Source organism: Macrosteles quadrilineatus, unplaced genomic scaffold, assembly GCF_028750875.1.
Source record: "Macrosteles quadrilineatus isolate MER2022 unplaced genomic scaffold, UCM_ALF_1.0 Scaffold_2__2_contigs__length_208266976, whole genome shotgun sequence".
Taxonomy (NCBI): domain Eukaryota; kingdom Metazoa; phylum Arthropoda; class Insecta; order Hemiptera; family Cicadellidae; genus Macrosteles; species Macrosteles quadrilineatus.
In genome coordinates, this window is record NW_026542595.1 from 153,218,197 (window position 1) to 153,231,412 (window position 13,216).

Below are 13,216 nucleotides of genomic sequence, written 5' to 3' on the forward strand. Positions count from 1 at the left end.
CTTGTAAATTGATTGCCGTGTGACTCTTCACCAGGCATCCCTAAACAGTGCTCCCTAGGGGTCGCTTCGTAAGCTATCTAAATGTTGTGACAGAGGCTCACAACTAGTTAATAATTGTTATTTTTTTATTTTAGTGTTATAAGAACTCTTTAGAAAGTAGATTGGAATGAAATGAATTGAGACGTAATCCCATTCAGGGTCTGGCTCGGAAGATGGACACTTGCCGAGAACGCGTTCAAGAACTGACTCGACTTTTAGAAGACGCAGATCCGGTTCTGGCAAAGTCACCAGAGGTCGTGCGGGTGGTTGAGTTCATCAAGAAAACCACCAAGCCCCTAACTGTGACAGAACTATTGGACCCTAGCGATAAATTTACATATGCCGACATAGCGGCTGGTCGAGTCAGCCCTAGTCCATTCTCAGAAACAAGCGATAGGAAAGTTGAAACACCCACTCAACTTATAGTTTCTAAGCCAATTGCAATTAAAACTCAAACCCCTAAACACTATGAAGAACATGAAATTGAAAAAGAAGTGGTATTGAAACAAGTCCCTGCATTGACTTTTGAAAAACCCGTAGTAAAAACAAATGAGGAAATTTTCTCAACTACAGAGACAAATGACAACTTAACCCCACCAAAGTCATTGCGTCGTGGACGATCTCCGAATCGCCGTGGAGCTCCTAAAGATATTCAAGAGGATGCGTTCAAACTACCCCCAAAATCAAAACCTTCCACCAACGGTACAGCTAAAAAGTTTGCTGATTCTATGGAAAGCAATAAATCCGAACTTAATGCCAAAACCCTTGTAAAAAGACTACTAGCCCCTGAATCTGTACGAGGAAGATCACCTAGTCCCTTTTACATCGCAGGAGAAAGTGCTTCATATGCCCAAATGGTCAAAAGTGGATCTAGACCACAAAGCAGATCCGCTACCCCTGATAGATCAAGAGAACGAATGATTCAAATCAAAACGGCTGATCAAGAACTAGTTACCCAAACAATTGATAGTAGACCTGCAGACATAGGGAAACAAATTGTTGAAAATATTAAAATCATACAAACACATAAAAAAGATATAAAGGGTGTAAGTGAAAATACCTCACAGAGTGCTAAGGAAATTGTAGAAATTGCAACTGATTTAACAAAGCCAACAATACCTGTGCAAGAGCTACATGCTGTCCAAAAACCTCGAAAACCCACCAAAGTTTCTGCATCACCTTCCATTGTGAAAACAAAAGTTGATTCAACCAGCAAAGACACCAAACAAAAGCTCCAGAGCAAGTCTAAATGTGATAATAAACCAACTACTCCTACTCCATCTCCAGTCGAACTTGTTGGACATTTTCCTGTCAATCCTATTCAACCAGATATTCACATCACTGATTTTCAAAGCTTAACCTCTGAGTTACAATATCCTACAACATTCACAGACCCTCAGGGTGGACTACATTATCCGCCAGGATTATTCCAACCTTACATCGGACCTGAAGGTGAAGTGGCCAGTTTTATCGCTTCAGGACAGCAACTGATTAGTTCAGGATTAGGAACTTATACGACTTCAGAACCGTACTGCGAACAACCTTTATTTGTTGAAGATTCATTTGGCGTTAATACAGGGATGTATACCATTCCACAAAATCCTGACTATCAGTCTCATGTCTTTGTCAGTAACTCACAGAGCTATATTCCAAGTTTTGAAAGCCATACTGCATTTACTCACCTTGAGAGCGAACCGTTAGCTCTTCGAGCTGACAACGAAAGTGTGTCATATGCAAGTATTTTGGCTCAAGGTATAACAGAAGATCCACATCTGAGCCAAAGCCGTTTGCAGTTGCAAACGGAGGTTCAGCAGTGGAGTATTCCACCTACTCGTGATGTCAGCTTGATTACAAGTAGTGTTGGAAGTGAGACAGTTGGCAAGAAGGAAAATGAATCTAAATCTTTAATAAAACCTGATAAAAATGTAGATGGTAAAGACATAAAGAAAGAAGATAAAACTCATGGAAAGAAAGGAGAGCCTTTTGACACAAAGTTAGGCGGAGCTGCAGAAAAAAGTAGTTCAGATCAAAACCTTGATGGTCAACAAAAGAAAAAGAAACAAAAAACAAAGACCCTCAAACAAGCCAAAGACAAAGAACAAGTTGAAACCCCAGAAGAAAAAGATGTTCCAAATAAAAAGCCAAGCCAACAGGACCAAAACGAAAAGGCGAAATCAACAATCACAATGAAAGATTCACCTTTACCTGAAGATTCAAAAATTGAGAAATCAGCCAGTTTAGAAAACCAATCGCAAACAGATAAAGATAAAAACTTATCTAATAATGCCAACACAAAAAGTGCAAAGTCTAAGTCAAAGGAGAAGCAAAATACAAGTGAAAAAAATAAACCTATTGCTAATCCTGCTGTGGTTGTTAATCCCAAAGTCAAAGCAGTTGAGATTAAAGACTCAGAAGAAAAATCATTGTTGGGCAATAAAACATCAGAGACACTTTCAGCAACTCCTAAAAGTGGTGAAGGATATACTCTGAAAGGAAAAAGGAAGGAAAATACAAAAAATAAAAGTGGTAAAACTACCTCACCAGCAAGAACAGTCGAAAGTAGTAAAGGTGTTACTGAAGAAGTTCAAGAAACACATGTGGATGCAACAGTTTCACCAAGTAACGAGCCACCTGCAAAAGAACTGATCAGTACTGAACCAAAATTAGCCAGTAATCAATCCAACAAAAAGAAGAAAAGGAAAGTTCTTGAGAAACTAGACTCTGCTAAAAGCAACATTTCAAAGATGACTGATGACGAGGGAAAAGAAGTTGAAACTAGCCTTCCAACGGTAGAACCAGTCAAAAAAGAAGATTCAATTGGAAACCCCAATTTATGTGAAGACCAAACTGTTTCAGAAAATGTGTCTGCAAAGAGCAAAAGAGTCCATAACTCTCACCAGAAACAACAAAAAACGCAAGTTAAAAGTGCTAAAATGTCCGAGTCAAGTGCTGAAAATAAAAATCAACAAGATGTTTTAGAAATAAAAACAGGAGATGAAAAATTTTCCAACCTTACTAAACAAGAGAAATTAGGTGACCAGCAAAATAAGAAGAAGAAAAAGATAGCTATCAACCCCGCTCCACCTCAGGATACTACAAAAGGTAAAAAAGAAGACAGTGCTATAGCATCTCTTACGGATGAAAATCAGAAAATTAGTGAGCAGTTTAATAAAAAGCAAAAAAATAATCCTGAAACCAAATCTAATGTTACTGGAGAAACTGTTGTAAAAGAAGATTTAACTATTAGTGTTACAGTTGACAAAAAACATGATGGGAAAGGTAAAAACCTGAAAGCCGTTCCACCTCAGGATACTACACAAGATATAAAAGAAGTCAGTGATAAAACAACTTCTTCTGATGCAAATCAGAAAATTAGTGAACAGTGCAATAAAAAGCAGAAAAAGAAACCTAATGCCAAATCCAGTGTTACTAAAGAACCTGTTGTAAAAGATTTGCCCATCAGTGTTACTGTTGACAAAAAAGAGGATGATAAAGGTCAAAACCTGAAAGCAACTCCCCCTCAAGATACTACAAAAGATAAAAAAGAAGACTGTATTAAAGCATCTCCTGCTAATGCAAATCAGAAAATTAGTGAACAGTCCAATAAAATGCATAAAAAGAAACATGATGCCAAATCCAGTGTTGCTGAAGAACCTGTTATAAAAGATTTGCCTATCAGTGTTACTGTTGACACAAAAGAGGACGAGAAAAGTCAAAACCTGAAAGCCATTCCTCCTCAAGATACTACAAAAGATAAAAAAGAAGACTGTAATATAGCATCTCCTGCTGACGCAAATCATAAAATTAGTGAACAGTCCAATAAAAAGCAGAAAAAGAAACCTGATGACAAATCCAGTGTTGCAGAAGAACATGTTGTAAAAGACTTGCCTATCAGTGTTACTGTTGACAAAAAAGAGGATGAGAAAAGTCAAAAACTAAAAGTAACTCCATCTAAGGATACTACAAAAGATAAAAAAGAAGACAGTGATAAAACCTCTCCTGCTGATGCAAATCACAAAATTAGTGAACAGTCCAATAAAAAGCATAAAAAGAAACCTGATGACAAATCCTGTGTTGCTGAAGAACCTTTTGTAAAAGATTTGCCTATCAGTGTTCCTGTTGACACAAAAGAGGACGAGAAAAGTCAAAACCTGAAAGCCATTCCCCCTCAAGATACTACAAAAGATAAAAAAGAAGACTGTAATATAGCATCTCCTGCTGACGCAAATCAGAAAATTAGTGAACAGTCCAATAAAAAGCAGAAAAAGAAACCTGATGACAAATCCAGTGTTGCAGAAGAACATGTTGTAAAAGACTTGCCTATCAGTGTTACTGTTGACAAAAAAGAGGATGAGAAAAGTCAAAAACTAAAAGTAACTCCATTTAAGGATACTACAAAAGATAAAAAAGAAGACAGTGATAAAACCTCTCCTGCTGATGCAAATCACAAAATTAGTGAACAGTCCAATAAAAAGCATAAAAAGAAACCTGATGACAAATCCTGTGTTGCTGAAGAACCTTTTGTAAAAGATTTGCCTATCAGTGTTCCTGTTGACACAAAAGAGGACGAAAAAAGTCAAAACCTGAAAGCCATTCCCCCTCAAGATACTACAAAAGATAAAAAAGAAGACTGTAATAAAGCATCTCCTGCTGATGCAAATCAGAAAATTAGTGAACAGTCCAATAAAAAGCAAAAGAAGAAACCTAATGACAAATACAGTGTTGCTGAAGAACCTTTTGTAAAAGATTTGCCAATCAGTGTTACTGTTGACAAAAAAGAGGATGAGAAAAGTAAAAAACTGAAAGCGTCTCAACCTCAGGATACGACACAAGATAAAAAAGAAAAAAGTGAAAAAGCATCTTCTTCTGATGCAAATCAGAAAATTAGTGAACAGTCCAATAAAAAGCAGGAAAAGAAACCTGATGCCAAATCCAGTGTTACGGAAGAACCTGTTGTAAAAGTTTTGCCAATCAGTGTTACTGTTGACATAAAAGAGGATGAAAAAAGTCAAAACCTGAAAGCCACTCTCCCTCAAGATACTACAAAAGATAAAAAAGAAGACCGTAATAAAGCATCTTCTGCTGACGCAAATCAGAAAATTAGTGAACAGTCTAATAAAAAGCAGAAAAAGAAACCTGATTCCATATCCGATGTTGCTGAAAAACCTGTTGTAAAAGAAGAAATAACTATTAGTGTTGCAGTTGACAAAAAAGATGATGGGAAAAGTAAAAACCTGAAAGCCGCTCCACCTCTGGATACTACACAAGATAAAAAAGAAGACAGTGATAAAACATCTCCTTCCGATACGAATCAGAAAATAAGTGAGCAGTGCAATCAAAATCAGAAAAATAAACCTGATGCCAAATCCAGTGTTGCAGAAGAACATGTTGTAAAAGACTTGCCTATCAGTGTTACTGTTGACAAAAAAGAGGATGAGAAAAGACAAAAACTGAAAGCAACTTCATCTAAGGATACTACAAAAGCTAAAAAAGAAGACAGTGTTAAAACTTCTCCTGCTGATGCAAATCAGAAAATTGGTGAACAGTCCAATAAAAAACTGAAAAAGAAACCTGATGCCAAATCCAGTGTTGCTGAAGAACCTGTTGTAAAAGATTTGCCTATGAGTGTTACTGTTGACAAGAAAGAGAATGAGAAAAGTGAAAACCTAAAAGCCTCTCCACCTCAGGATACTACACAAGATAAAAAAGAAGACAGTGTTAAAACCTCTCCTGCTGATGCAAATCAGAAAATTAGTGAACAGTCCAATGAAATGGAGAAGAATAAACCTGATGACAATTCCAGTGTTGCTGAAGAACCTGTTGTAAAAGATTTGCCTATCAGTGTTACTGTTGACACAAAAGAGGACGAGAAAAGTCAAAACCTGAAAGCCATTCCCCCTCAAGATACTATAAAAGATAAAAAAGAAGACTGTAATAAAGCATCTCCTGCTGACGCAAATCAGAAAATTAGTGAACAGTCCAATAAAAAGCAGAAAAAGAAACCTGATGCCAAATCCAGTGTTACGGAAGAACCTGTTGTAAAAGATTTGCCAATCAGTGTTACTGATGACATAAAAGAGGATGAAAAAAGTCAAAACCTAAAAGCCACTCTCCCTCAAGATACTACAAAAGATAAAAAAAAAGACTGTAATAAAGCATCGTCTGCTGACGCAAATCAGAAAATTGGTGAACAGTCCAATAAAAAACAGAAAAAGAAACCTGATGCCAAATCCAGTGTTTCTGAAGAACCTGTTGTAAAAGATTTGCCGATCAGTGTTACTGTTGACAAAAGAGAGGATAAGAAAAGTCAAAAACTGAAAGCAACTCCACCTCAGGATACTACACAAGATAAAAAAGAAGACAGTGTTAAAACCTCTCCTGCTGATGCAAATCAGAAAATTGGCGAACAGTCCAATAAAAAACAGAAAAAGAAACCTGATGCCAAATCCAGTGTTACGGAAGAACCTGTTCCAAAAGATTTGCCTATCAGTTTTACTGTTGACAAAAAAGAAAGTGAGAATAGTCAAAAACTGAAAGCCACTCCACCTCAGAATACTACAAAAGAGAAAAAAGATGACATTGATCAAATATCTCCAGTTGATAAAAATCAGAAAATAATCGAGCAGTCCAATAAAAAGCAGAAAAAGAAACCTGATGCTAAATCTAGTGTTGCTGAAGAACCTGTTGTAAAAGAAGATTTAACTATTAGTGTTACAGTTGCCAAGGAAGGTGATGAGAAAAGTATAAACCTGAAAGCCCCTCCACCTCAGGATACTACAAAAGATAAAAAAGAATACAGTGATAAAATATCTTATGCTGATTCAAATCAGAAAATTAGTGAACAGTCCAATAAAAAGCAGAAAAAGATACCTGATGCTAAATCCATTGTTCTTGAAGAAACTGTTGTAAAAGATTTGCCTATCAGTTTTACTGTTGGTAAAAAAGTTGATGAGCTAAGTCATAACCTGAAAACTGTTACACCTATTATGGATAATCCAAAAGATAAAGATGGAGACAGTGAAAACTCATCCCCTGCTGGTGACAATCAGAAAAGAGGTGAACAGACCAATAAAAAAGAAAGAAATAAAACTTATATCAAATCCAGTGTTTCTGAAGAATCGGTTGTGAAAGAAAATTTGCCTATCAGTGTTACAACTGTTGCAAAAGCGGATGACAAAAGTCAAAATCAGAAAACTCATCAACCTAAGGACACTAAAAAAGATAAAACTGTTGGCAATAATAAATCATCCCCTGTTGATGAAAATCTGAAAAGAGGTGAACAAGCCACAAAAAAAGAAAGAAAGAAACCTGTGGCCAATTCCTGTGTTTCTGAAGAACCTGTTGTAAAAGAAAATTTGTCTATCAGTGTTACATCTGTCGCAAAAGAGGATGACAAATGTGTAAATCTGGAAACTGCTCAATCTAAGGATACTACAAAAGATAAAAATGTAGAGAGTGAAAAACCATCCCTTGCTGATGAAAATCTGAAAATTGGTCAACAAAATAAAAAGCAAAAAATGAAACCTGATATTAAATCCATTGTTACTGAAGATCCTGTTGTGAAAGAAGATTTGCATATTAGTGTTACTGCTGACAAAAAAGTGGATGGGAAAAATCAAATCTTTGAAACTACTCAACCTCAGGATACTACAAAAGATAAAAATGTATTCAGTGATAAACTATCCCCTGCTGTAAAGAAAGGTAAAGGTCAAAAAGATGAAACTGTTGCTGATTCTAAAGTAAATACTGACAAGGATAATGTTAAAAGTAGTTCAGCAAGTGAAACGCCAGGAAGGGTTGTGTCAGAAATCAAAAGTATTCATGAGGATGGTTTTAAACAATTTGAGCCTGCTAAAAATAAAAGTTTTAATCAAGAAAAGGAACCATCAAAGAATAAGAAAATTAACAAGAAAGAGGATCATTTAAGTACTTCCAATGACTCCCATGTTAAAACTGATCAAACAATTTCAGATCAAACTACCAAACCAGTAGAAAAAAGTGATTTGAAATTAAAAGAAGTTCATAGTGTTTGCTATTCTCCGATCACAGATAAAAGTAAGTCGTTAGATAAGGAAACAATAACAACAGACACAAGTGAAAGTTTGTTTGAAAGACTTTCAACCAGTAGCAATCCACAAGAAGATGAAGGACAGTCATTTAATAATATAATGGTTGATATAATTTCAAAGCTGGATGAAGCAATATTAAAAGCTGATGCAAACATAAAAGAAAAAGAAATGCCTAAAGGTAATTCACAAAGTAATAAACCAAGAACTATAAAAGAGAGTGAACAAGAGCCATCCTTTCCTGAAACTAAAGTGCAAACAACACCAGAGGGTTTTAAAAGTGAAATCAAACTTAACATTGGTAATCATGGTAGTATTGATACTGCTAGGGAGAATGAAGAGAAAGGAGTGTTAGATTCCTGCAAAACAGAATCGTCTGCTCCTCCCTCACGTTTAGTTAGAAGGAACACAAAGAAAAGTAAGCAGCTTTCTATCAGACAAATTGAAAATAACAACCTTGAAAATCCAGAAAGTGTTGCTACAGGAACATCACCAATAGAAAAAGACAACGATTTTGTGAATCAGAGGGTTGCTGAAAAGCCAGATTCTGTTGATGGCCAAACAAAAATTAATGAAACAAAAGAAGAAGCTTCTCCAAAATCAACCAAAGAGCAGAATATAAACACTCGTAAAGAAGTTAAAAATATTGTTTCATCAGATTCACCAAGTGAAGAAATCGTTACTAAAACACCACCTACCATTGAAACAGACTCATCAGAAATTGTAAATACTAAACCCAAAAAGGATAAGAAAATCCCAAGAGAAAACAGGAGTATTAAAACTACTGAATTACAGAAAGAACCCTTAGCACTAAAAAAGGATGCTAAGGTTTCTATAGACAACCAAACTGAAAAAGCCCCTATTGTGGTATCCCTACCAGAAACACCATCTACAGCAGAATCTCCTGCAGTCATCGAAATCGAGTTGAATGAAAGTACACCACTAAGCGACCTAACTAAAGATGTTATAAAGCCATTTTTCAAACGTTCATCGCCAAATATTTTTGCTTTTGATGACACTACACCAACATTTCAAAACATCAAGGAAACAGATGGTAGTACAGAAGCAAAAAGTGAGCAAAAAGATGATTCACAAACTAAAGGAAAACCAAAGAAAAAGCAACCAAAATCCATTCCTGTTAAGGCTGATCAACCTGGAAAGGTAGATCAGGTTAACATTAAGGAAGAGAAAGTTGTTTTAGATGAAACTGAAATAGAGCAAAGTACATCATTCAAAGATCACAGCCAACGTTTGCCATCTTTGAGAAGAGAAAAATCACCATTACTAGCTCTGGCACCGCCTTGGATGGCAAAATTGGTCCAGGGAGAACAATCTAACATTGAAGTAGAAAGTAAAGGGTTGAAAACACATGACAGTTCAGTTTTAAAGCCTTCTGAAAAAGAAACTGAAATCGTCTCAGAAGCAATTGAAGTTGGTATTTTTGGATCGGTAAAAGAAAGACCTAAACCAATCACGAGTCCTGATGAAATAAAGATAAAACAGCAACCAAATATCAAAAAACACAAGAAAAAATCTGATTCTGAGACCAAGGCGAAGACAGGCAAAAAAGAACTCGTCCCTAGTAAAGAAGTCTTAGATGAACAAGATGGCGGTCTTAAAAATAAGCCACTAACCTCAGAAACCAAGCCTGTTAAAAGTTCTTTTGAAAGCACTGAAAAAGCATTGTCAACTCAAATATCAGAACAAATTTCACTGAATGAACCTGTAAAGCAACAGATTGATAAAAACAAGAAGAGTAAACAGAAGAAGGGAGATAAAAGCGATGTACCTGTTACAAATAAAGACTTTTCTGTAAATGTAACAGAAATTGAATCAAAACCTCAAGAGGTTCAAACAATACTGAAGGGTCAAGATTCTGTCAAAGAGGCTCAAGAAGAAAAGTTGTCCGATATAAACTTGAAGGCTGTAGATAAAGAAAGTAATGAAAAAGGAAAAACCAACAAAAAGGATCATCCTAAAGTAAATAAAGTAGAAACACCTTCAAAGAAAGCTTCCGGTAAGATAGATGAAAATGTTGAACCAACTAAAGCAGAAACAGCAGCCAAACTAGAAAAGGATATCCCGGTTGATGAGTCTTTAAACACCAATAAGACAAGTGAAGTTGAGAAATCTCCTGCAGAAAAAACTGCCAATCGTCGAAAAGAAAAAAGTATTGACAGAAAAGATATTACTGTTCCTCCTCAAACAAAGAAAATTGAACAAAAAGACCTTCAGAGGGAAACAGAACCAAAACAAGAAAAACATTATCTAGTATTTCAGGGGGATGTCACTGCACCAGTTAAGCATAAAGAAAAGAATATGAAAGTGAAGGATGAGGAAATAACCAAAAGTGTGACAAATGTTAGGACTGTTGAAAATAAAGTTCAAAAAACTTTGGTCTTGGAATCATATGTGTTGGGTCAAGTAACTGACATACCAGAAACTCTAAATACCGTTATAACCGAGGGAAATAGGGACACAAGTATAGAAGTTTCAGTCATTAAGGAATTGAAAGTGGATCCATTTTGTTGTGCTCCAAAGTACCCTTTACATGAAATTGAAGAAGCTGAAAAACAAATGCATCAGATAAATAATGTAAGTGAAAGTGTCGTCACAGAGGGAAGTGATGATATATCAACTCATTCAGACATAAAATCTAATGAATCGGTATCTTGGGCTAAGATAGCAGCAAAAGATAAGGTTGTTAAAGAAGAAATAACAGAAGTTGTCTCAACAGGTGCTGATAATGTACAAAAACCCATACCAATTGTTATCTGTTCTGATGAGCCAGAAGATAATGTTGTTCCCACAGAGCCACTTGTTAACGTAGATCCTGAAGGTTTCATGGAGTTTGTTCCCAAAAAGGAGATTCGTAAAAGAAAGTCAAGATCTAGATCTCGAACTCGATTAGATTCAGATAAACTCAATAGTGAAGACACCAAGAAAGAATCTTCAAAAGAAATTAAAAGTTTGGTCATTGACGATGTTGACAGTATTAAAGTCCATGTAGTTTCAGAAGTAGATTTGGAAATGAAACCTAAACCAAAAGAAGGACTAAGTTCATGTTTGTATCAAACTAAAATCGATAACAAGAAGTCAGTTAAATCACTTAGTGAGCCAACAGAAATGAATCAATTATTGAAAGTTGCAGGACACCATTCAAGGACTAGAAGCCGTAGTCGGAGTAAAACCCATTGTCGATCCCGAAGCAGAAGTAGGAAAATTTCAGAAACTGAGAAAGAAGTTGATGACATTCTAAGAGCGTGGAGTAGGGAAGAGGTTCTTCAGCAAAACATATTTTTGGACAATACGTTCTGGGTGGATAAGTGGAAATATGATGATGCAGAAAAATCTCTTCACAAAATGTTTACCAGCCCCTCAAATGAGCAAATACTTACCATTGATACTGATGACAAACATGGGGATGATCGTGACGATAAAGGTCCAAGTAGTGGACCATCTTCACCTGGATCAAAGAGTGATGAAAAGGGGAATCAAGGCAGTAAGTTCAATCTATTAACAGACAAATGTACTGCTGACTTGCCTCATGGGGTTGGAGCATGGTCAGATTCCAGTACGTACATTTCAGATGAGAAGTCTCTTGTTCAACAGCCAGACGACATTAATCCTGTGAAGGTAACACAAATTTCTTCTACTAGTGAAGATAAATACAACGAAAATTCTGTAGAAAAATCTGTGACAAAAGATATTGTCTATACTATTACAGAGAAATTCCTGATACCAAATGCTGATGTCTTGGAAGAAAAATCCTCCGTACAGCCTATCAAAGATGATAGGACGATTACTGAGGAGGAGGTCGATGATCACAACAAGAAGATGTATTCAACAGAAGAAATAATAACAACAGGCGTACAACCAAGTACAGAGGCATATAATAGTTCTACAATTGACTTTAGTGAAGAAAAGCCCTGGAAGCAACCTGCAGAAGAGGACTTAAAGAATTTTGTTGGGGTTGGTGATCAGAACAACAAGATCTATTTAGGAGAAACAGTTACAGTAGGTATGCAACCTACAGTACAGACATTTTGCGGTTCAAATAGTGACGTCCCTAAAGAAAGTTCTGCGACACAATTTTTAGTTGGTAGGTCCCTCGAAAATCCTGTAGGTCCTGTCGTTGGTGTGGGTGATCAAGCAAAGATTTATACAGCAAAAGAATCAATAACAGGGATTATGTCTGAACGAGTAGATTTGTCAGAGACTCATTCCCTATACTCAAATGAAAAAACTCCCATTCAGCATCAGCCAGAGAGTGGATCCCCGGACACTCCAATCACCACGTCACAGTTTACCAAACTGTCAAAGGTTCGACTACTTGACTGTTTTATCTTTTGAGTGGTGGTTTGGTTTTCTGTGTTGCTGTCGTTTTCAAATTGGCTTGCAACATCGGAATGACCTCATTTTGCTCTTGCTGGAGATACTTTGTCTGTTTGGCTTGCTTTTATCGATTGGTTTCATTGGATCCAGGGCTGCGTACCCAAGGTCTTGGTGTAGTTCGGCTTTTTGTTTAAACTAATAAAATCTACTGATAGTTGGAGCTTTATCACTAACTGCTTTCAATCAGAGACATCACGAGACAAAATTTTTCTTGTGAATGAAGGATTTATATAGAGTTTAAGTCGTAACACTTTCAATAACTTTATTGCTGTTAGTAAATAAAATATTTTTTTTTTCTAACGAATAATGTTTGTCTGGACATTTATTTATTTAGGAAATTTATTTAGGAAAAATATCAGCATTCTAGATTGTGATTTTTTTTTTTTTTTGGATCTGTTACATATAATAAATTTAAATATTGATTAGGTTTGTGTTTGACCCACCACGTACTACAAGCATAAATCTTTTGCTTTAATTGCAGAAAGATACATAAACTGGCACAGAAAAAATTAATAAAATAATTTTAAAGAAACCAATACCTACTAAGGATACTCAATTCTACTAAGGATAATGTCAAATACATAATTATACTTTAATGTATTGCATTCATCTTTTGAATTGTTGTTAAAATTTACCCATCATCATGGTGGATAGATAAATCCACAGTTTAGCTTCAAAACTGTGTATATTGTGATGTTGAATGTATTGTTTTTAAA

The 13,216-nt window shown here is 35.9% G+C and overlaps 1 protein-coding gene across 1 annotated transcript in view; it reads left to right on the forward strand.

Moving 5' to 3' along the window:
• Positions 1–91: 91 nt before the first annotated feature.
• Positions 92–13,216, forward strand: part of LOC128986733 (titin-like) — a 94,897-nt gene continuing 81,772 nt past the window's right edge. The window contains exon 1 of the mRNA XM_054407238.1: positions 92–12,428. Coding sequence (XP_054263213.1) covers positions 213–12,428 — 12,216 coding nt within the window. The 5' untranslated portion in view covers positions 92–212. The remainder of the gene's footprint in view (positions 12,429–13,216) is intronic.